General features: G+C 38.8%; 1 protein-coding gene across 1 annotated transcript; it reads right to left on the reverse strand.

Annotated features, from left to right (window-relative positions):
• On the reverse strand, positions 1–25,427 carry CLCA4 (chloride channel accessory 4). Its single transcript, XM_003784290.3, has 14 exons — positions 25,269–25,427; positions 21,879–22,019; positions 21,596–21,743; positions 18,666–18,774; positions 16,948–17,125; positions 16,409–16,627; positions 14,161–14,388; positions 10,406–10,583; positions 9,011–9,117; positions 5,957–6,172; positions 5,070–5,337; positions 2,525–2,692; positions 1,066–1,299; positions 1–431 (listed from the first exon to the last, which is right to left on the reverse strand). The coding sequence occupies exons 1-14, from the start codon at positions 25,425–25,427 to the stop codon at positions 1–3; spliced, it is 2,784 nt and encodes a 927-aa protein (XP_003784338.1).
• Between the last annotated feature and the right edge of the window lie 421 nt (positions 25,428–25,848).

Consider the following 25,848-nt stretch of genomic DNA (forward strand, 5'->3'; position numbering starts at 1 on the left):
TTAAGATACAAATGGTGGTACTTGAAATAATACAACAGTCGCAACCACTGATAACACCAGTATAGAAATATCAACTCCAGACTGAGGAGTAGAATTAGGATTATTTTCACTGGGACTGGAAGTGGAATTAGGATAATTTTCACTGGGACTAGAAGTAGTACTAGGATAACTTGGTTCTGCTTCAGGGATGAACAATGCTACTTGTGCAATGTTGGATATTTTTGATGTCAAATTGCTTTTATCTACACTTTTAATGGCAATAAATATGTGAGTTGCATTTTCTTCTGAGATATTTCCAGGTGTAAATGCAAAGATTTCCTTGGAGTTGGCCTCATTTGGTAACAGACTGCTAGTGTTCACTTGAAGAGCATCATCAAAATTGTCTCTTAAATCAAGGATATTTCCGCTTATTCTTATGATGTAATGTTGAACTAAAAAAGAAAGTTACATGAAGTTTAGAAACTGGAGCATAGCATATTAATTCCTTTTAATTTATTCTCAAAAATGCGTAGCTATACAACATATACACTGGTCTCAGAAGCCTTACTCATTTTCCAGTAAAAGCTGAATTCTGACTTTTTTTTTTTTTTTTTTTTGAGACAGAGCCTCAAGCTGTCCCCCTGGGTAGAGTGCCGTGGCATTACAGCTCACAGCAACCTCCAACTCCTGGGCTCAAGCGAGTCTCTTGCCTCCGCCTCCCAAGTAGCTGGGACCGCAGGTGCCCGCCACAACGCCCGGCTATTTTTTGGTTGCAGCCGTCATTGTTGTTTGGCGGGTCCGGGCTGGGGATTCGAACCCGCCACCTTAGGTGTACGTGGCTGACGCCTTAGCCGGTTGAGCTATAGGCGCCGAGCCTGAATTCTGACTTTTAAGCGTTGCCAAATGCTCCCTTCTTTGTATGAAATACGGGAACAGGGTAAAATATGTCATGTTTGCTTGATGCAAAATTATCAGATTATGAAATGAATACTTTGTTAACTATTCTCCCCTTAGTCATCCTTACACACTTGCCTTATCAATAATCATCTTTCATTTAAATAAAGATCACATGATACTTTGTCCTACCTTTTCCAACATCAAAATCATCTCCTGGTGCTGTCCACGTTAGAGTGATCTCATCCCCATCACGTGTGGCTTCAAGGTCTGTGATTTGACTTGGTGGGTACACGTCAGGCAAGGCAGAACTCGGAACCTGTGACACCACAAATGCACCTCCAGATGCTGTTCTGCTGAAATTCTCCAAGGTCGGCTGAGTTTCCTCATCATTTTCTGGTCTTGGTGGGTTTGCTACAATTTCCCCTGCATTAACAATTTACTTATTTATTTATTTATTTATTTAAGACATAGTCTCATTATGTTGCCCTTGGAAGAGTGCTCTGGTGTCACAGCTCACTCAAACCTCAAACTCTTGGCTTAAGTGATTCTCTTGCCTCAGCCTCCCAAGTAGCTGAAACTACAGGCACCTGCCACAATGCCTGGCTATGTTTTAGTTGTATTTGTCATTGTCGTTTGGCAGGCCCAGGCCCGTTGAACCCTCCAGCTCTGGTGCATGTGTCTGGCACCCTAGTGGCTGAGCTACAGGCGCTGAGCTAGCATTAACAATTTATAATGGGCAGAACCAAGCTAGCCTTTTTCAGAACTCGGTAAATCCTCTTCCCCATCCCACTTGTCTTTTCCTTTTTTTCCATATATACAGTCACATTTTTACTAAATTTTGTGACACAATCCTAAGCATTGACTTGCTGGAAGAATTCTTCTTCACTATCCTTACCAGGATATTGCAGGATAGAATCAAGTAACAAATTGCTTTGGACTTAAAACAGCATTGAATGGAGATCGTTACGTAGTTTAATATATGCCTTTTCAAGAAGGAATTGCTTTACCTCTTAAGTTAAAGAGGTAGTTCCCAGGCTAGGAATATACCTGGGGAAATCACTGCCAGTGCCTTTCCAGCCACTTGTGTTGGGTCCCTTCCTCCCTGCTGCAAGTGCTGAGAAATAATTGTTCTAACTGTGTTCCAGTTGCTGACAGAAAGCCCCTAAAAGTCGTATGAAAAGAGACTAGAGGAAAGCTCACAAAGAATGCATTCTTAATCCTTGTCATCTTATTCTATACATTTTTTTCCTTATGATTTAATAAAACATCTCAAATGAATGTTTACTCTTACAGCATATATAATCTGAAGGATATATTTTGCCACTGGCTTGTACGTGTGTATACTTAGACTCAGAACATATTGGCTTGTTTCCTTCATCCTGAACTGCAAACTGGTCATATTATTGTTGACATAGGTAAGATGTTCCAAATAACATAATAATAACTGACCTTTCTGGAACGCTTACAAGGCCCTAGACATTTTACTAAAGCTTACATGAATTTGGAGGCAAAGCCTAGTATGACTGAGAACTTCATTGTAGAAGTGAGAAAGGGTATACTTTGAATTGTAAAGTGTTTGAAACCTTAATCATATCAAATGCCAATGTTACTTAAACCAACTGGGTTTCAGATACCACGAGTGACTCACCATCCACTACCCAGCCTGGTATATATGCAGCTCTGTTACGTGGATGCCGAAAGCTTCGTGTGGCAGAGTTTCCTCCGTGAGCTCGTACTTTTAAGCTATATCTACCATTTTCTGTATATTTTGTAAAATATCTGGAGTAGACCCCATCATTCTTGAAAGCATCAGCACCTTATTATAGAAATGAAATAGTAAATTATTATTGTAAAGAAATGGATAAATGTATGCATTTTTTAAGACAAGCATTGGCATCCATAAGGATAGCCTCTAGAGTGGGCTCAGTATTTTGAGACTGACCCGTTGGAGACTATTTCCATTATGATCTGCTGAAACAATATATTGTTAAATTAATACCCTTGCGTTATTTTGTTATGTTGTATCTGTATAACACACATTGATCTGTACCTAAACACCTTGGCTTTCTCTCCCTTACAATGTATCCAGATAATGATATGTAGTGCTCTTCTCATCAGTTGTCCACAAGGTGGTTTGCTTTCAGCTCTCCTCAGCTAAATACGTTAATTACGTCATCCCTCTGTTTAAACCAAAATGGTTCCTACCAATGAAAAGATATCTTTGTATAGAATTTAATTCTCACTACAGTCAAGCAAAATTACTTATTTTGCCTTATGAACAACTTGTTTTTTAAATGCTCATCTCATCTTCCTTCTGATCTATTAACTACTTGGTCTGACAGTGGAAAATCCCATATAATCTTAGAATGGCAATTTGAGGGATCTCAGGGATATTGTATTATAATTCTTTTTATTTATTTATTTATTTATTTTTGAGACAGAGTCGCAAGCTGTTGCCCTGGGTAGAGTGCCATGGTGTCACAGCTCACAGCAACCTCAAACTCTTGGGCTTAAGCGATTCTCTTGCCTCAGCCTCCCAAGTAGCTGGGACCACAGGTGCCCACCACAATACCTGGCTATTTTTGTTGTTGTTGTTGTTGCCATTGTTGTTTAGCAGGCCTGGGCTGGGTTTGAAACCACCAGCCTTGGTGTATGTGGCTGGCGCCCTACCCACTTAGCTATGGGCACCGCCCTGTATTATATAATTCTTGATATCACTGGCATTGGAGTCATCTGTTAAATTGCAACCACATTTCCCATGGGGTTTAATATTCTAAGGCAGAGGATCTTAAAGTGAAGTCCTTGTACCAGCCGCATCTGCATCCATCTCAAAATTTGGAGATTTTTAGAAATACAAATTTCCCAGACTTTCTAGAGAAGGATCCCAGCATTCTGTGTTCTAACAAGCTCTGCAGATGATTCCTTTGCACACTAAAGTTTGAGAACGCCTGCTCTCTATCATTATTAATCACAGTTCCTTTCTAGGTCATCCCAAATTAGCTAATTTCTCCAATTAGCTAAATAGTCATCTAGTAAAATGTTGAAAAATGAAACAAGGTACAGGTAAGATTTAATGTCTATATATGGTTTTGCAGAAAGAGAAAAAAGAGGCGTGGGATAGTTGTGGAAATATTGTCATTTCTGCAGAAAGCATTGAGGTGCATGAAAGAACAATTTCCCCTCCCTTTTTTCTTAGTGCCAACCCTAATTGAAGATATGATTATAAAATGATTGAATAAGTTACATTGCAAAAGATATTGGTACAAAACTGTGCTAATTAAGATGGCTATGATATGGTTACTTCCTTGCGCATTAACCTCTTTAACCTCTTAACAGAGGGTTCAGTTCCCAGAACAGTCCAGACTCTGGGGAAAAGGTCTTCAAGCACCACTTATCCATATAGGTCAGGGAGATAGAGTACGGCCAATCCTGTGTCTTGATTCCTATCAGTGAGACCTGGTATCTTGTACCCCAGTATGACTCCTCCTGTTTCGTGGAAGTTCTAGCTGCTGCTGGACTATATTTATACTTGGGATTATATTTAACTTTGTTCTAGTCTTTGAGAATTTCACCTGCTTCTCTCCCTTTCCTTGCCAGGGGTCCACGTTCTACCACTTAATCACATCTGTCCGCCTGTGCCTCACCCTCTCTTTCTTGCTGATGTGTCCCTAAGAAACACTTGCCCTGAGTCCTTTTTGCCATCGTTAGCCTCCTGAATGAGACCTTCCTCAGTGGTAACAGACAATGGCCAGTGTTAGATGACAAATAATAATGATGATAGTAATTAACATTTATTTTGTGCTCACCATGTGTAGGACACTTACCAAGGACTAAGCAGTTTATTATTACTATTATTTGGGATTCATTAAGGGTACAAAGAATTAGGTTACACTGATTGCATTTGTTAGATAAAGTCCTTCTTATACTTGTGTCCTGCCCCCAAGAGGTGAGCCATACACGGTGACCCCTCACCCCACTCTGTCCTCCCCTCTTCCTGCTCCCTCATTCCTCTACCCCACCCCTGGTGACTTTGTAGATTTTACCTGGTTAGAATTTCCTACTGGTCCTGCTGTTCCTCCTTAATCTACATCAATTCTTCTGGTGCCTGTCTTACTGACACACACTGTCACAGGGACTCATAACATATCCTGAGTTAGGAAAAATAGGCTTATGCATCAAAACCTATAAATTACCTGCACCATTATCCAAGAGTTCCAGAACTTCTGTCTTTCCACTCTGTGATTCAATGAAAGCTGTCACATTGGCTCCAAGGACAGGTACGTATCCTTGTAGAACTTCTGCATAAACAATCATTGGGCTGGGGAAGCTGTTGGTCTCTTTATTCATTTTAGCACTCACAGTGATTGGAGGCACGGAAGAATTTGCTGCCCGAGAAGTTACTGTAATAGTTAATGTTTCTGGGTTTGCTTTTGCCTGAAGACTGTAAGTCCAAATGCCCGCCTAAAAGTTTCAAGGGAAATGTAATAAGTATCCAGGCTCGAGCTAATTTCTGTCTTTCTATTAGAAATCCCATTAAAAATTTAGAGTTTTTTCCAATTCTAAAATAAATCATGTAATTATAGAATAGAATAAACAAGTTTTTAAGGGTTTTAAGGGTAAAAGGATTACGAGAATTAAAGTGGTTCAGACAGGGCACTCCAATTAGTGTCCTGTGTGATGCCTATATTTTGTATATATCGATTGGAAAGAATTAGTTTTGAAAGTTTGCCTTGGTTTTGGCTTTGTTCTTTAGTCTCACAGTCCTCAGACTCATTGATCCGGACAGGAGTCATAAGGAAGGACTCTGAGCTCTCTACCCACCAAGCGGCGTACACTCTTCTCAAGTTTCCTTTTAAAAATTCTTCTTTGACTTCCTTCTTTTCTCCTTCCTGATACATAAGTTCTTTCCCCCTGTTTTCTGCCATCATAATTTTCAGGATCACCCAGGCATAGAAAGGACATACTATTTTATGTTAATTTTGAAGTCGATGCAACGTTAGTACTCACATTTATGACATTAAACAATTTCTGTTCAGCTTTTAAAATCATTTGAGGAGAAGAATAAGAGCTGTTCGCTTACCTTTGCGGTTTCTTCAATACTGAGGAAGGCCATTTTGGAAACTGTGTCTATGGTGAAGTTTTTTATTATGGATCCACTGGGATCCCAGAGAGAAATACTGGGAGGCTGTTTGTCCCATGTGATAAGAAAGAAGGTATCCTTCCCCACTGTGCTATCGATTATCACGGTATCATTCATCCAGGGATCGCTGCTCAGTTGTAATCCCTTACTTTCAAGCTGTTTGAATATAAACAGATTTTAAAGTTAATGTCTACAGGAAGAATTAACTTTATTCTTTTAAAAATAATTCTTAAATTCTGGTGTGAGAACAAGCTTGTGTACCAGCTTGTGATCTCTCTGAAAGCTGAGACAGGGATTTGACAGTTGTCAGAAAGTGTGGGAGTGCAGGGAAGGACGGGGTCTGGTAAAAGGCTGAGAGCAGGAACATGGATTTCATGTTATATTTTCCCAGTTGTCTCGGCAAGCAGGATATTTTCCTGATGTGGAATTTTAAAGTAGTTTTTATATAGGATGAAAGGCAGTAGGTGTGTTCACGAGAGGGCAAACTGATGTTAGGAGGTGGGACTCCTTAGAAGAGAGGGAATAGAGAGGTAGGACTTTCTCTGAGAGGAGCTTTAAAGCAAGTTTTCCAAGTCTTTGTTGATAGTTCTTATTTCAGAGAGCCAAACATTTTTGCCTAATTATTGATTTTTTAAAGTGACAAAAATTGTATGAATCATGTACACTTCGATCTGTTGTTTTGAAATATATATGTATTGTGGAATGTCTATCAGGGGGTCCTCAAACTTTTTAAACAGGGCGCCAGTTCAAGTTCACTGTCACTCAGACCATTGGAGGGTCAGACTGCGGGCCCCAGGACGAGTCAGCTGCTAAGCAGGACAGGCAGTGGCCCGCGGGCCATAGTTTGAGGACGCCTGGTAAGTGGCTATCTCACGTATCCTTTTTTTGTGGTGAGGACACTTAAAACCCATTCTCTTACTGACTTTCAAGACCACATAGATTGTTATTAACTATAGTCACCATGTTATTTAATAGCTCTCTTGAACTTATCCGTCTTATGTATCTGAAATTTTTTATTTTTGACCAATATCTCCCTAATTCTTCTGCATCATCAGCTGCTGGTCATGACCATTCCATTCTCTGCTTTGATGAATTCAATTTTCTTAGGTTTCACAAAGTAGCTTTTGTCTTTCTCTGACTGTCTTATTTCACTTGACATAAAAGTCCAAGAGATCCAGCTTTATCCTCTGACCTAAGTGCTTTCTACTGGTGTCATTTCAGGAACAGTAGGAAATACCACTTCTACTCCAGCCAGTTCTAAACCAAAAGCAGCTTTAGTCCAGTACTGATAGAAGGACGTGAATTCTACCACTGAAACATCATGGCCATGACAAAAAGATCAGTCCCCTGTTAGGTGAACATGTCTTTGAGTGGCAAAGTATGTATTACTGAGTTAAATTTAAAAGTAAATGACTCTTTTAGACTCCCCATCAGGACAGCCTAAGAAAATACGGAGGCTTTGGCTGCACTGTAGTGCTGGGGGCGGGGGGGGATAACTAAATAAAGCGTGGGATGCAGCCGTTCCTTTGCATGCCAGCTGCCACTAACCAAGCCCAACTTCCCAGCAACTCAGATTATGAAACATGCTTTTAACTACTCACTATTTCTCTCAAGATCTACTCATTGTGTATACGAATCCAGATTAATCTTGCAAAAATTTGCTGTCTTTTTGCTGTTTCTCTATTTAAGAACCTATCGCAAGCATTTCAGGTGAGGGGAACAAAACTTTCTTCCTGCCCCTTCCACACCTTTGAAAAGTCCATTCTCCAAATGTTGAGCACCTTTTGCATGCAAATGTCCTTTTTTAGTTGATTTCCCATATTCTACTCTTACACTTTTAAGTGACTCTGGAATATTTCATTTGGTATTCTCATTAGCCATTCAAAATAAACACTATAAAACTATATCCTAAAAATTGGTTCTTGTTCTTATCAATTTCAGACAGCAGAACCATTTTTCTCTCAGGATGAGAATCTCAGCAATGACTTTTTGTTTCCCTTCAGTTTATTCTTGACACACTGCCAGGCTACAGCTCGCACCAATTTTTAACCTGTTTGCAGGGGCAAATCTACAGACCAGTTCTCCAAGCCAATCTAGACATGTTCTAAGCAGCCACTTCCTTTAACTTCTGTTCTCTTCATTGTTGAGAGATAGAGGAAAGAAAATAGGGTTTTTTTAGGTTATCATGGAAAGTTTTAAGATAGGCAGTGACTTGATTAACTGGAAAACAGAGGATAGAAATCTTGGCATAAAGTGACAAGACATAGACTTGTGGGAATAGAAAGAAGAGAAATAGATTTTTATAAAACATATTTTGAAGGTCACAAGCTGTGTTGATGTGGTATGTGGGGCATGAAGGAGTAAGAAGAATCAAAGTTTGCCGAAAGCTTTTGAATAACCAAAAATGGTGATGCCATCGAGATACAGAAGAGAAAAAGATTTGAGTTTAGAAGAGACATGAACAAAATCAAAAGCTGATGAAAATAGTGGTTGAAGAAGCAGGAGAAGCCCTAGGTTTGCAGATATACAATGATCATTCCTCTCATCTTTCTCTGCTTAATTTATTTCATTCCTTCCACTAACAAACCAGGTTTTTGAGTTCATTTGTCTAATTCAAATCTATTTCATAGCAGTGTAGGGTGAAGAAAGCTTGGAAACATAAGAATTTTTTAACATATTCACTGAAAAATGAGTACTTTGTTTCAGACAAAGGCTATTTTTGGTGGAAAATTGGACAATATTCGTTTTTGATGTTATCCATTAACCAAACCATATGGGAATAGGAAAAGGAACAGTATGTCTGCTATTTCACCATTTATTTCACGCTTTCTTTACCAATTAATTTGATTGCAGCTAATGAGTAATTTATATTTTAGATTGAAGTTTTGATTTTAATAATTTACTTTGAGAAAAATATAGATATCGAAATTAGAACTGCCAAATTCTTCTTTGTTATGGTAAATGCAAACACGAAAGCTATGTGGGAACTCTGACCTGAATTGACTTCTGGGAGGAATCTGCATTTCCTGATGTCAGGGCCCCAAAAGCATCAATGAGGCCATTGTTCTGGGCTACATCTGACGCATAGTAATGACTTCCTCCTAAAATGTAAATACATTAACTAGGTTATTTTCTAGGAAATAAGTACTTGTTACATTTTTGGTCTTTAATAGTGTAATAATCCAAACAAATCATAGTTTCAGTATGTATTATTAAAAAAGACCAAATCACATAGGTGTAAAGATTAACTCTGAAATGTTTATTTGAAAATGTCATAACAAGTAAGTAAAATGTACCAAAATACCACAGTATCAAAACCTTAGCTACCTGAAATATTTCCACTCACCATAGAATATGAAAGAAGTGAACAATTCCATGTATTAAAGCTTACGGACTTTACATAACCCTTTAAGGGAATTATTTGCTTTTGATTAAGATATGACCGTAACAAAGTTACCCTTCAGATTTTCCAGCCAGAGTAGATAAAAATGAGAAAGATGAAAGAGCTGCTTTGTTTAGGTATCCTAACAATAACTGGCAATGAGTGGATGGGAAAACAGAAAGCAATAGAAACTGTTACTTTTAAAGGGCTACGTGGGACAAAATAAATTTTACAATGGCCAGGAAAGCAATTGGAAATAATGGGAGTTTGTGCCATGAGTATCAATGTTTGATACTCATGTTATAAATTAAATTATGTATTCTATTCTCTACTATGTTTAAAGAGGTATTAGAAACATGTAATACATTTTTTTCATCACATGTCTGTCTTTTTCTTTTTTACATGTCTGTCTTAAAAATAGCTACCACATTTAATGCTTATCTAGAAACTTTGTTGTTAATTCAGATCTTTTCAGCCTGAGTTTCTGTTAATCACATACAATTACTCCACAGACCATGCTGTAGTCTCACAGATTTTCTACCATTTTCTCCATGTAGCTTGCATTGTCATCCCCAAATGATTTTTTTTGTTTTGTTTTGCTCATAATCTGGTCATCTTTTCTCACCCTTTTTTCTTCCCAGAGAAATTTGACACCTTGTTGGAGGCCCAGCTCAGAAGTCACGACTTTCTTAAGCTTTCTTTTCCTGCCTCTATTCAATCTTGGAAAGGTTAATGGTTTCCTCTGTTCACATAGAACTTTATCCATCTATATTCCTCCTGTTATGAAGGAATGTTACCTAGTTATGTTACTTTATTAGCAGTTTTATTGGTCTCGCCAGCCAACTAGACTGAGCGCCGTGAGAACAGGCATAGGATCTGGTTTGACTCTGGTCCCCTGTCCTGGCACACCCCCTGCTGAGCCGGAGCTCAAGGGAAGTAGCTGAGTTGTTGACCTCTATGTTTATGTACTGCTATCAAATGATTGGAATATATAGGTCATGTTTTACCTGTTACATTGCTCATCTCTATCACTGCCGGATCAGCAGACTCCCCCAAAGCAATAAAATGAATGATGGCCCCACTTTGTTTCACTTCTTCCATGCAGCTCCGTGTAGTGCTGTCCTCCCCATCTGTCAGCAGCACTATTTCAGATCCATCTAGCTGGGAGTATTGCTTTCCAATCACCTGCAAACACAATGCAGAGCACAGTTGCCATCAGGTGTTTCTAGAGCAAATAGAGTGATGGGAAATTAGAAAAAGATTACGGAGAAAATAAATGAAAGTGTGCAGAATTGGAGAAATAGCCCCTATTTTAAAATCAGAATCAACCAAGTGCATTAATGTACATAGTTACCATTCAATAAAAAAAAAAAATCAGAATCAACCGACAGTCCATGGGGAGTTAAACATGAATTACTTTTCTGACCCCTTACTGCAGGGGAAATGTGTCCAAATAAAGTTAGGCAGGATCACACTTTGGAAAATCCCTCCCTAGACTGAAAGACAGTGACATCTCAAACTGGGAAACTCAGGTCAACCAGACACCAGAAATATAATTATGATATGTGGCATTAAGTATTTTTCATTTTTCTTGACTGGACTATCCTTTGATAAGCCTTTAATGTATAAGGTCTTTTAAGCATACAGAATCTACTTCATCATAAAAAGTATCATTGATTACAAATTAGGGAATCCTCACGTATGCTTGTAAATAAAAGATATGAAAAGTTCTATCCAAGCATGTTGAGGTTAGAGATCTTGTGATAGAACTTCTGGCTTTCTTCTAACAGTAACTAGCACCATATTGGTGGTGCTCAAAGAATACATGAATTACATTTATTGAATTCAATTTACAGCTTGAATCCTTTTCATTGAAAGCCAGTTTGAAACCCAAAGTTCTGAATACAAGAAAGGATAAAGAGAACTTATCCCAGGATAGCAACTATATTTCATTTTCTTTGACAACTTTAACTGGGAGTAGCTTCTTTTTAAAATTTTAAAAAATATTTATTTATTGTGGCTTCTTGAAGCACCATTTTGAGAAACTGAGTACAAGCCAAGAAGCAAAAAAAATGCTAGATTATCAGCAGCTTTCTTGGGCACAGAGTGGATGTGTATGTAGATTTGTAATGTAGAAATATCTAACAAAGGTAGTATCACAGATCAAACTGACCATTCCCATTATTCATAATTTTTGCTTGTTTTGAGGCAAAGAATATATATTATAGTATGTGGGAGATAATATGGTGCTACTGTTTATGAATATTTGCAATGTATTAATGTATTTTATACATGAAATTATTTAATCCAAGTCCAAACTTCCAAATGGTCTACCTATTATCTCTCTTACTCCCTACCATTTATTTTTTTATTTACTTATTATTTTAAGACAGAGTCTCATTCTGTCACCTTGGTTACAGTGCCATGGTCTCAGCCTACCTCCCAGCAACCTCAAACTCTTGGGTTCAAGTGATGTCCCTGCCATAGCCTCCCAAGTAGATGGGATTACAGGTGTGCACCACCATGCCGGACTAAATCTTTTATTTTTAGTAGAAATTGGGTCCTGCTTTGCTCATGCTGGTCTTGAACTTCTGACCTCAAGCATTTCTCCCACCTCAGTGTGCTGTAATTATAGGCATGAGCCACCGTGCCTATCGCTACAGTTTATTTTACACAGGGCAGCTGAAGTCATCTTTGTAAAATATAAATTGACTATCATACTCTGATGCTTTAAATCCTTCAGCAGCTTTCTGTTGTGCCTGAAACAAAATACCTTATTTTTTTTAATACCTTAATTTTTTTAAGCTTTAAAATAGCTAGTCATTGTCTATCCCTGCAACCACATTTTATACACCCTCCTTTGCCAAATTCCAGTGCCACTAGTGTCTATCATTTCTTAGAATAATCCATTTCTTTCCTAGGGAATTTTGCACTCTTCTTTTTGCCTGAACCACTGGCTGTGTCTCATCTTTCAAAGCTTAGCAAAAATGTCCCCTGTTAGAGAAGGCCTTTATGGCCTTTCTCCCCAGAGTAGTTCCCCTCCTTTCTCGGTTACTCCATCATATCACCCTGTTCAATTTCTTCACAATCTGCCATTGTTGCTTTATTTATCCATTTGTTTTCTATTCCCCACTATTTAGGATGCACCATAAGAGAGACAAAGTTTTGTCGGCACATAACAGGCACTCAATAAATATACGTTGAATAAATTAAACACGAGCAACCCTATATGTTAGCTTTCATTAGCCCATTTGACTGATGAGGTAATTGAGGGTTAGAAAGGCTAAGTTTTGTGCTTGGGTCACAGTTGTGATTTGAATGCAGGCCTTCACGTTACAAACTTACACCAAAATGTCACGTAATTCATGAAGGAGAGAAATTCAGTAGGGTTGGGAGGAGAAGGAAGGCTACAGAAGGAGAAAGGATTTTGAAGGATTAGTAGAATTTTAACATGCAAAGATGGGAGAAAAGGAAGCTGTTTAGGTGGAGGAATTGCACGTACTGGAATGGAGGCTGTAAGTGCGCAGTGGGCTTGGAGAACAATGTGGGCAGTAAAGTGGTTGGAAGGTAGAGCATCAGGAAGAGAGAACTGAGAAATAAGGCAGGAAAGACAGGTGAAGGTGAAGGCAGTTTTATTCGGCAGGGAGTGGGGAGAGATTTTTGAATAACACCAGACTGAGGAATTCAGATTTAATTTTATAGACTGTGAAGAGACAGTGAAGATTCCTCAGCAGGAAAATGAAGTAATTGACCTTAAATATGAACTCAGGAAAACGATTCAGATAAAAATAAGATTTATCATATCAGCTGTTATGAATTATATAACATTATATAATATTTTATATATTATTTTATTATATAATATTTTTCTAAGTATGTGAATGAATCATTTCACTTAATTCTCATGAGGTAGGCATTCCCATCCTATACTCTACAAATAAGGCACTGATAGTCCAAAGAGACTGAAACGTTAGCCTAAGATTACATAGCTAGTAAGTAGCACATCTAGTACTTTGAGGTCAACGTTCACACTCTGACTCATGTGGCTTACCCTAAACTTGACTGACAGTACTTGCTACATCTGCTTTAATAGAGAAACATGAGTTTGCCTTAATGCTGTAGAAACTCAAATAACAAAGGGCCTGAAATGGAGTCATGCCACATAACTTGCCTCATTGCCCCCCAAAGTTAATGGCTTTTGTATCCAATCAAACTTATTTGACTTATATTTAGTCAGCACTGACTCTACATGGTAGCAAGGCAGGTAAGTCCCTGACTGGGCTTGCACACTAGCAGCACTAGTACTCATTGATTCACTGGTCCATTAAAAAATCATAAGTGGGCTCAACACCTGTGGCTCAAGTTGCTAAGGTGCCAGCCACATACACTTAAAGTGGCAGGTTCAAATCCAGCCTGGGCCACCAAACAACAATGATGGCTGCAACCAAAAAAAGTGGCCAGGCATTGTGGTGGACACCTGTGGTCCCAGCTACTTGGAAGGCTGAGGCAGGAGACTCGCTTGAGCCCAGGAGTTGGAGGTTGCTGTGAGCTGTGATGGCACAGCACTCTACCCAGGGGGATAGCTTGAGGCCCTGTTTAAAAAAAAAAAAATCATAATTGAAGTTTTTCCTAAGGGCTTAGATTTGTGCTCCATAGGATTACTTATGTTAAAATTAGGCTAGCAAGTGTGCGAATACCACACAACTTGAAAATGTCTTGTAAACAAAAAAGGAATACAATACATATGCCATATGATTTTTACCTGAAATGCAGTTCTAATCCCAGAGCAGATGGAAGTTCCTCCATTAGCATTTGTAGGTAAATTCTCCACGAGCTTGTGTCTTTGGCTGCTGTTTGTGATTTGGATTAGCTCACTTTTAATAGAGGCACTACTATCAAAGTGAACCATCCCCACCCAGGATCCATTTTCAACAATCTGTAGCAGGAAATATTTTGCTGCTTGGTTCATCCGATTGAGTCGGTTATAATTCTGAATAAAAAAAGATGAAAAAAAAACCCCAGCAATTTTCTACAAGAAGATAATAGCAAATCACATAAAATGAGTGAGAAGAATTTACTGGTAAGAATCTTCTATGAATAGTAATTGGTGTTGTTAAAGCAATGATCATTTTTTTCAATTGATAAAATTGAAAAGCGTTGTTATGTGTATTAGGATACATAAAGTATAGTACAGAGCCCAGACTTTTAACTAGAACTGATTCTTGGCTGCTAGGAGCCCAAATTAGGAGTGGGAGGTGGGGGGTGGGGGCAGAAATGAGCTGGAATTGGAGGTGATGATTCACATCTTAGAGACTCTCTACTTAGTCCTGGAAGCCTATCATTGTTAGATGTAACCACATTCCACACCTTACAAATCAAACTAGACTACTGTGGATTCCAGCCACTGGGGACTAGACTTCCCGAAAGATAAAACTTACCCAAGCATTATCTAAATTCTGAAAAGCCCAGGCCCTACCTTCCACCCCTTTCCTTTTCTGCTCCTGACCTGTCTCCATCCTTTCTCTCTCCCCACCAGTAATGGGTTAATTAGAAATGGCTCTTTGTATCTCAGCAGGACTAACATTCATCTTTTCCAGGTGACTGTCCAGGAATTAAGCCTCTTCATACATTTGTCTTCTTCTGTTCTTATTAGTACTTACCCCTAACTTATGCCCAAGTTTCCTTCTGAACTCCCCTAATCAAGTTACAATGAGAAACAGCTCCCACATCTCTGTCTTCTAGGGCTCTCTCCACTACCTTGCTTTCCTTTAAACCTGGATCCACCTGCACAGTGTCTAGGGGGAGGATCCTTCTCTTCTCCCATTCAAACATCTCATCTCTTCCCAGTGGCACTTCCTGGACCACCTGTCTGTGCTGGTGTCTGGCGTTTTGTTGCCCTCTCTGGAATCCTGTATTATTGGGCCCATTTCATTCAGCTGTATCATTCTCTACCCTTTTTAATAACCACTCCTCCACTGTTTGCTGAAGACGTTATTCCTATTTTACAGCATCTTTTGTTCTGCCTCCAATGTGCCATCCCTCTTGTTCTTTATCACATCGCATCCACTTGTCTGTAGTCTATTCCTTTCAAAAATTATTTATTAATTGCTCCACTGCTACACGATGAACTCTGTTCTAGGCAATGGGGATACAAAGATGTATAAGACCTAAAGGATCCACGTCCTTAAGCATCTCCTAGCATAGGGGGAGAGAACTGTGTAGTGTTAATATTGATATCATGCACACTGACAGAGGTATGCATGGGCCTTGTTGGGAATCAGTGGAAAGGTCTTGGCCAGCCTAGAAGCCCAGTCCATATCCTGGAGGAAGTGGGTGCAAATCTCAAATTGAAGATATAATTTAACCAGATGATGGGAAAGGGGGGAAGTATTCCTGTCTAACTGCGAACTCCTCAAGCACATGAATCTGAACTTGTAGAGTCACAATAGTGTCTCCCATTCACTGAATGAGATTAGAAGGAATGATTGGCTAGATTGAGCCATATCCTCTTCATGGTGATGCTTTTGGTTTGTGCCATTGACCATAAAGAGGTCATTTGTACAGGTATTGCAAGTACGTTAATCCTGTTCCTTGATCTGGAACAAAGTTCAGCCAAAGTTCAGCCAAACCCTGCCAATCCATTCTATCCTCATATCTCTTAAACATTCTCGGCAAATAGAAGGGACGTGGTTAGAAACTGTTTTTTGTATTTCAATTTTTAGTTCTGACATTCCAAATACAATTTTACTAAACGGCCTTAAACCTCTCCTAAGTAAACCATCCCATTTTCTGGGAAAAAACTCAAGGCCCTGAGTTAGGCCTCTTAGATTATATTGGCATTTGTTTTTTACTACAATATTTTGCTGCGCTATCTTGATGTCACGATCGTAGATAGTGATGGTACCTTATGCCCCTATGCAATTTAGAACAGCCCAGATCTAAATAGTGCTCAGTGTGTTCTTAGCCTTTCAATCACCCATCTGTCTTATATCCGGAAAAAATGAACTTACAGACATGCTTCCAGACTTGTCAAGAACTAAGCACATAAATCTTTGACTGATCCTCAGCAATGAGAAGGCAGGTGGAGGGGGTGCTGCCACCATAGGCGTGGTGTTCTTAAAATCCTGGGAATTGCTGATCACCTCCCAGGTACTTCTGTAATTGCACTTTAGGTTCTGTAGGCTTGGAGCTTCTCTGTTATGGGTTTCTTCATTACAGAATTCAGAGACCTGAAAGATGAATAAAATGAAAACATAATTATAATATACCATGCATTTAAAAATCTAACCACAAATCTAAATCATTTTAAATATGTTCTGCAAACGTATTGTTTATTAAATGAAATGTCATTTACTGAGAATCAATATTGTAAGGTAGATTTATTGTCATAATAACAATGGTAACAACATCAGTTCTGTGTTTTACATCTTAGCCAATGTTCAAAGTACCATATGTCAATTTATTTCATCCTCAGGTCACCTGGACAGATGTTTTGAAAACATGATGTATTTTGATTATAAATTCTGGAAGCAATAATTGGTGTACTTACAGAGTCAATGCTTTGCATAAACATGATCGATGCCTTTTCTGTTTGAACTTTATCTGGGAAGAACTGGCAATCTTTCTCATACAGTTTTGTTGTAGAATCAATTCTGCATTGTCTAGTGTAACAGCTGCCTCCTTGACAACTATAAACTCTATTTTTACCAGAGATGCCTGTAGAACACCTGAAAACATAGGACAATTAACCTTTGAGGCAACTTAATCATTAACACTTTAAAATAATCACAAGTAGTTTTATTCACAATCATCTATATCAAGGTATTTATTCTTCTATGAGTATCACGCACCTCCCATTCTGCCAAGAAAGTTTAAGGATCAGAGTCAAAGTAATCATCTATTTTTAAAGAAATTCTAGAGGGAAACTTTAAATGGGACCTCCCAGATAAACAGCATGGGTTGAGTTCTCTGTGGGGATTACAGCTGCTGGCCTCTTGTATAGGCGTCTATCTTGCTGTGGTGGTAAATGTAGGCACCTGGACGGAGGAACCTGAGAAACTGTTTATTCTGGGTTCCATTTTAGCTTGAGGTGTTTTGTAGATTTCTTTTCAAAGTTGATATTCACAATAGAATAGGGCATGGCATAGCTACACATGTTTTGATTACTCAAGGAGAATTTTTATTCAAAGGGAAGTATGATTGGAAGCAAAGTTGGGGTGCTGTCCAGGACCGCAGACTAAAGAATGATGGAGTATCTTAGACATAGGTGTTACTGCATGGAATTGCTCACAGGTGGCAGTGATTACAATGACTATGCTAGGATGTGACGGTGTCGCATCTTTTCAGTAGGCTTTTAGTTCAGATTTGGGAAGCAATGACTCGTTTTTATTCAGTCATTTAGAGACTTTCCCAAACATGTCCATGCTTCTATTGCCCCACACTAGGTGGACACACTGAAGCTATTTCTATGAATAATCACAATGAATATTCTGCAGCTGAAATTAGACATTTAGGGGGAATGTGACATAAACAAACACAATAAATGTAATATTATTTAAAATATGTCCCTGAAAATTGGTACAATTGTGCAGAGGAAGGTCCTTGATTGAAGGACCTTGAAGCACCTTTCAGTTTGCACCTTAGTGACAAGTCCCCAGCCCCAGCAGGACCTCTATCACTGATGAGGCTGATGGCACTCAATTTGAACTGATTCTTCTAATAATCTCTCTCTCTTGATTTCAAGGTATATTGAATATACCTTATGTAGTAGTAATACTGGACTGGTATTTTAAAGGGATCTTTATAAATCTCGAAGAAGTTGGCATTTGAAAAAAAACCTTGGCATTTGGATCCTTGAAGCTGCTTTGTTTCTTACTCCACATTTAGCGTTATCTACTACTTCATTCATCCTTGCAGACCATGAGTAACTCTAACTTGCTCCCGGCACATAGTAGGCCTATTTACATAGTGCCCAGCTTCAGCTTCAGTGTAGGTGGGTTCTAACTGCTGTGGTAGAGAGGTATGCAATATGTCACATTGCCAGCCCAGTGTTTGCCATTGAAATTATGTGCATTTTAAATAGGCCACCAACTACTTTAAGATACATTTTCTAAAACAAACAAACAAACAAAGCATTGTTTTGTGACCTAGCATCTATTGTCTGCATTGGAACAAAAATGAATGACTGTTATTAGAAAGAAATCAAAGTAAGGAAAACAAGAACAGTTAAAAGCCTAGACCCTTTGAAGAAAATTTAAATATCCATGCCTTGTTGCTTCAATTTTTTTTGACTCAGAGCTGTAGAAAGGCTGATCTTCATTGTACTCATCAAACACTCCCCATCGGAGATGAGCCCACTCATGGACAAATAATCTACCTGTGGGAAAACATTTCAAATACATGGTCATAATTCAAGTACCTTTATGTCTATAAAAAATTTTGTATATCAAATATTTTAAGAATTTTTCTTTTAAGATATAGTTAGATTTAGGATTTTGTTTATTTTTTTGTTGATGAAAAAACTTATTGCATTAAATTATGCTATGTAATACATTACTTTATTCCACAACAAGGTCAATCAATGAAACATAGAGTATATGCTATGGGCAGAGTGGACTATGATTTGTGTTTTGCTTTTTGGGGGGACAAAAAGTCATGGTCTTATTATAATGGCTTCGGGGACTACATATCTTGACCAACATAAGAAGATATATGGCATATCTGTTGTACTAAAATACCAAGGGAATGACCTGGTGTCCTGGCTTGTGCCTATAATCCCAGCACTTTGGGAGGCTGAGGTGGGAGAATTGCTTGAGGCCAAGAGTTTGACAGCCTGGGTAATATAGTGAGACCCTATCTCTACAACAAACAGCAATAAAAGAAAATTAACCAGGCACTGTTGTCCTAGCCACTTAGGAGGCTGAGGCAGGAGGATTGGTTCCCTTTTGCACAGGAGTTTGAGGTTACAATGAGCTATGATTGTGACACTGCACTCCAATCTGGGTGAGAAAGCAAGACCCTGTGCTAAAAAATTATAATAAAATAAAGTACTGTGGAGATACAATTAGGAAAAAAAAATTGATAATTTGAAAAAAATTGATAATAAAATAAAGTAAAATAAATAATTGATTATTATTTAAAGTAAAAAAAAATTGATAAAAAAATTGATAATTTGAAAAAAATTATAATAAAATAAAGTACTGTGGAGATACAATTAGGAAAAAAAAATTGATAATTTGAAAAAAATTGATAATAAGAAAAAGATTTTTTTCAATTGATAAATTGAAAAAAAAAATTGATAATAAGAAAAAGATTGAAAAATACTGTCATGGACCATACATAATTATTTTGGGGATGTTGAAATGAAGGGATTCATTTATGGCACTTAACACATAGCATGTACGAACATTAATTATATGAAACACTGCTATTGTATTAATACAATACTATGTATTAAGAAATATAAAGACATGTAAGATACAGTACTTGGAGAAATTTTGAAAGAGGGAGTTAGAATAAAAAAAGTTTTCATAAGAATTTCAGGCTGAATATAAGAATAAAGGTAAATCCATCCAGAAAAAAGGAACAAGTGGAAATTTTTGTTGTTAGCAATATCAAGAAAAACTCCAGAGTTGGAGGAGAGATTGGAAACAAAGTCTGTTCTGCTACAATGTGTGTTTCTTAGCTCAAATTATCTCCTAAGATATCTGAAAATAGGACGAAAATAGCAGTATTATGAAGAAGTCGCATTTCTTTAAGTCCTTGCTGCTCAGAATGTGGTCCTGGAGCAGCACCAGCAGCACAAATGTGGGTCAACAGTACCCCATTACTGAGAGCTGGCGAAGAATGCAGACTCTCCAGCCTGTCCTCTGCCTACTGAGCCAGAATCTATATGTTCAAGACCCCTAAGTTATTCTTCTGCACATCACACTTTGAAAACACTGGATTAAGGTTATGTAGGCAAATGGAACCAGATTAGTTAGAGTAGAACGTTTTATGTGCAAGAAATAAGCCCTCATCTCAGTTATTGCCACAGGAAATGAAGTGAATTTTAAGAAATTTAAAACTCTGCACTCCTGGCTCTCCTCTAGGAGAAGTCTACTCCCAGACCTCCTGTCTTCTCAGGCTGCCCTGTCTCACATGCCCACTTTTAACGCAGCTCCTTTGACTTAGAGTGCCATTGGCATCTACATCATTGTCTGATTTCAAACTAGTAGTGTTCTGATTTCTAATAGAATGTTTGAGTGTTTGTGTGTGTGTGTGTACTTCTAATATGTTCTGTGGCAGCCTCCAGCCATGCTGAATTTCTGCTTGGTGGTCTTGTTGTTACCGTTATGACAAAATCATATAGATTCTGAAGATTCTTCTTAATCTTGTTTTTCCAAAAGCCTTCCTTTAACTATTATTTACATTTTTATCTATAAAATAATGTGCTTTAGTTTGTTTGAATAAATTATCTTAACATTTAAAGTAGGTGAAATCGCCACTTTTATAGGTCCAAATGATTAATTATAGGCAGTTTCATCTGTTTCAGCCAAATTGGTTGATTAATAATATTAGCAACTAATAGCAACTAACATGGGTGTTTTCTCTTGAGCAGTTAACTGGCATCGTGGCTCCTTCCAGCTTACCACAAGGTCAGGGAATTAAGTTTGTGAACTTATCCCAGAAAAGGTGCTTATCTCTCATTGTTGAATATCATTATGGTCACCTTCAAAGTACTCCCTTGGCCATCTGATGAGCATAGTGATATTCAACAAAGAGGTATGTAGCACTTTTTCTAAGGTGAGTTGGCAACTTAATTGTCCGACCATGTATATATCTGGTTCCATGAAGTTTATTGATATCCAGCTAGGAAGAACTAGAAATGAAAATCTAAAAAGTATGGCTTAAGAAAACTTTTTATTGTTGCTGCTCTTTGTTCAAATATCTGTAGACACTGTACTGAGTATGTTTACTTGGCTTATCTAGTTTAATGTTGAACAAAAATTCTATTGACACAAGATAGAAACTTCTCTACACACCATTTTAGAGGGAATAAGCACAAAGAGTACAGGTTGTTTGTTCAGGGTCACACAAAGCTGTTAAGAAGGGGAGCCAGGAATTGATTCTAGGAACTCTGGGTCCAAGGCTTGCACACTTAACCCTTATTTAAAGCGGCAACCATTGCAGAATTATGTTTTAAGCACAACTCCTACCTGATGGTCCATATTCCTTTTGTTTTTTTCCGAGTATGAAGTCGGGGGTGAAATGAATGTATTCTCCTTTCTCTTCACATTCTGTGAACTGCTTGGTGTATGGTTCATCTCTCCCTGGGAGGGTAGGTGGGGCAACTATAACGTCTGCCTGATAATGTTCAAAAAAAGATTGTTAAAATATCAAAAATAGAAATGACACTATTTAATTAGACTCTCAATTTGTGGCAAAGCTGGGGAGCATCTGAAAATACAATTATTTTTGAGAGAACATTTTGACACTTACATGTTTGTAGTTTTCATGTTTTGGCCTCTTGTACTGGGGATTTTCCTTCCAGGTCTCAGGAATTAGTATAGATACATTTCTGAAAAAAAATCTTTTTCCTGTAGCCTCAAACAGGTATGTAGAAGCTGTAGTCACCATGTCCTATTGTGGAAGGGAAAAAAACACATAAGTGTGGCAAGTGAGAGTGGCCTAAGGGAGCAAGTATTCATAATAGGCATTTCCCAAAAGCAACTGACGAGTGAGCAGTAATTGCCTTACTCTTCCAATTGTGCCACCTGTCAATCCTGTACGCTGAGAGGCATCTGAGTCTTCTGTAATCCTACCTCAAGAGGCAAGCATTTGTGCTTGACCTTGAGAGGAATTGATTAATATGAACGTGTACATGGACTTTGGGGTCACTTACTCAATACCAACAATGGAGTTAACACTTTCTGGAAGACAGACTCAGTTGATATATGTCATCATCTCAGTTATCAGTAACTATGCCTGGATACTTTCCTTGCCTTTATATTTCCTTTCTACCCTTTCCACCACCCCACACATCTAAACCATCAGAAAATTTTGTCTCTGATACCCTCAAAATGTGATCAGAATACTTTGCCAGGCGTGGTGTCTCCCGCCTGTAATCCTAGCACTCTGGGAGGACGAGGGGGGTGGATTGCCTGACCTCACAGGTTCCAGACCAACCTGAGCAAGAGTGGGACCCTGTCTCTAAAAATAGCTGGGCATTGTGGTAGGTGCCTTGTAGTCCTAACTACTCGGGAGACTGAGGCAAGATCACTTGAGCCCAAGAGTTGGAGGTTGCTGTGAGCTATGACACCATACCACTTTACCGAGGGAGACAAAGTGAAACTCTGTCTCCAACAAAAACAAAACAAAAAAAAAAGAATCCCATTACTTTAGCAATCTCTTATCACAACCTCCCTGTTCCTAGCCACCTCACTCCCACCTTCTATACTTCTAAGCTTTTACAGTGGCCATACAGGATGAGTGACACCGCAGAAATCCTTACAGTTTCCTAAACCCTGCAGGCAGAGTGATCCCAGCACACACAGGCGAGCACACCCTTCCTCTGCTCAGGACCCTCCTTAGGCAGAGCTGGTCTCTCCAGTGGTCTGGGCCCTGCTGCCTCTGTGGATTCAGCTCCCCTCCCCTTCCTCCTGCTCATTCACAGTTGTTTCCTGGGGCACATCAAACATGCTCTCACCTCTGTTCCCATCCCACCCCTCACTACTGTTCCCCTCCCCCAGGTTTTCAGTGGGCTCTTCTGCCACGGTCAGGGGGTCTTCACTCACTGCCTTACATGAGACAGTGACACACATTCTCCCCCAGCCCCGCCCCACCTAGCCCTCCACATGCCCCTTCCCTGATCCAGTTTACTTCACTGCTAACTACTACCACATGATCTGTGATTTATTGATTTTTATTAAACCATATCTCTGCAATGAATACATACTCCATGAAGCCAGAGGCTATTTAAGAATTCACTGTATTTTCTTCCAGCATGCTAAAAACATGAGTCCCCCCCCCAAAAAAACCACACACACACACACACCCCCCAAAACAAAAAACCCCCGCACATATGAGTATAGATGCTAGTTTACAGCTGAAGAAATCAGAAGAACCCCAGTTCTTCTTCTTAGGAATCAGAGAACCCCAGTTTCCTTTCATCTGGCTGTGAGGCAGTACAGAACCCCCCCTATAATTTCTACACCCGACCCCGCCCCCCATTCCAGCATTGTCCTACCTGCCCCATGTTGCTTTTTAACTTTCTGGGGCATTCAGAAGTTTCACATTAATTAATTACTATTAACTTTGTTTTCTTCTCCACAATTCAAACAAAAAACGTGTCATTTCTTAGCAGAAACTATTTGTAAACTATTCATCCAACAAAGGATTAATATTATTAGGGATTTAAAAAGAAGGCATACAAATGGCCACCATATATATGAGAAAACGCTCAACTTCCTTAATCATCAGGGAAATACACATTAAAACCACAGCGAGATATCATCTCACCCCAGGTAGAAGGGCTGTTATTAAAAAGACAAAAAGTAATAAATGGTGGTGAGGATGTGGAGAAAGGGAACTCTGTTTTTCTTTTTGAGACAGAGTCTCTATGTTGCCCTTGGTAGAGTGCCGTGGTGTCACAGCTCACAGCAAACTCAAACTCTTGGAGTTAAGCCATTCTCTTGTGTCAGCCTCCTAAGTAGCTGAGACTATAGGCACCCACCACAACACCAGCTATTTTTTGGTTGTAGTTTTCATTGTTGTTTGGCAGGTCCAGGCTGGACTCGAACCTGCCAGCTCCAGTGTATGTGGCTGGAGCCTTAGCTGCTGAGCTACAGGTGCCGAGCTGAAAAGGGAACTCTTTTTTTTTTTTTTTTTGCTGGGTCTGGGTTTGAACCCGCCACCTCTGGCATATGGGGCTGGCGCCTTACTCTTTGAGCCACAGGCACCACCTGAAAAGGGAACTCTTGTACACTGTTGGTGGGAATGTAAATTGGTACAGTCTTTATGAAGAAAAACAATATGGAGAATCATCAAAAAACCAAAATGAGAACTATCATATGATCCAGCAGTCCCACTGCTGGTTATACAGTATATCCAAAAGAAAGGAAATTGATATATCAAGGAGATATCTGCATTTTTAGCACTATCCACAATAGCTGAGATCTGGAATCAACACAAATGTTCAACAACAGATGACTGGATAAAGAAAATGGGGTACATACACACTCACACTAAAATACTATCCATCCTTAGGAAAAGAAGAAATCCTGTCATTAGTGGCAACATGGATGAGCCTGGAGGACACTTTGTTAAGGTAAATAAGCCAGCCACAGGGCGGCACCTGTGGCTCAAAGGAGTAGGGCGCCGGCCCCATATGCCGGAGGTGGTGGGTTCAAACCCAGCCCTTTCCAACTACTGCAAAAAAAAAAAAAGGCCAGCCACAAAAAGGTAAATAGCTCATATCCTCACCCATATGTGGGAGCTACAAAAAGTTGATCTCGTGGAAGTAGAGAGTAGAAGGACTAATACCAGAGGCCAGGAAGGGTAGAGGAGTAAGGTGAGGAAGAAGAGGAGTTGATTTGGGCACAAAAATACATGTAGGTAGAAGGAATCAGTTTTAGTATTTAACAGAACAGTAGGGAAATCATAGTTAAGAATAATTTATTGTATATTTCAAAATAGTTAAAAGAATAGTAATGTTCCCAACACAAAGATAAATGGTAGTGCTAGATACACTGATTACCAGGGTTTAATTATTACACATTGTATACATGTATTAAAATATTACTTTGTACTTCATGAATATGTTCAATTGAATGTCAATTAAAACGAATAAAAAAGAAAAATTAGAAAGGAGGCATCCCATTTCTCCCTTACCTTTATTTGTTCGATTATTTTTTCATCTTCTGGCACCCCAGGGTCTATGGCAATGATAACGTCTTCATAACCATTGTTGTTCAGCTTAATGAAGGAAGTGTTTGACTCATTCAGCAAGTACAGGACTAGGAGAAAAATAAAACCTCTGAATAACCCCATTGCTCCTCTCTAGTGGTTCCTGCCCCTAATGTGGGTTTCTTTCTTCTCTCCAGGTCTATATACTCCTAAAAATTATCAGTGTCAGCTGATTCAAATGTCAACGTCATCTATGTAGGAAAATGTTTAACTTCAACTCAATCGTTTTATTGTTTGTTACTGTAAAGGTGATTAAGAAACAGAGGAAATAGATGTTTTATAAAACATATGGCTCATCTTCCTCTTGGCATGCATTTTCTTTTTTTTAACTTCAGATTAAAACGAGAGTTCAAGTGAGGGGTACAGCACACATTTCCTTTTTTTAATTTCATTGCAGACACCACATTTATTCTTTTTTTTTTAATTGTTGGGGATTCATTGAGGGTACAAAGAACCAGGTTACACAAATTGTAAAAGTAGTCATGTTTTCTATACTTTCCAATTT

Source organism: Otolemur garnettii, unplaced genomic scaffold, assembly GCF_000181295.1.
Source record: "Otolemur garnettii isolate 467f Iridium unplaced genomic scaffold, OtoGar3 scaffold00010, whole genome shotgun sequence".
Lineage (NCBI taxonomy): Eukaryota > Metazoa > Chordata > Mammalia > Primates > Galagidae > Otolemur > Otolemur garnettii.

Coding starts and splice junctions, on each gene's coding strand:
- CLCA4 (XM_003784290.3), bottom strand. CDS start 25,427: ATGGGGTTATTCAGAGGTTTTATTTTTCTCCTAGTCCTGTACTTGCTG. Junction 21,744..21,878: donor AACATGAAAACTACAAACAT/GTAAGTGTCAAA, acceptor GAACATTATCAG/GCAGACGTTATAGTTGCCCC. Junction 10,584..14,160: donor GGATTAGAACTGCATTTCAG/GTAAAAATCATA, acceptor TTGTGTTTGCAG/GTGATTGGAAAGCAATACTC.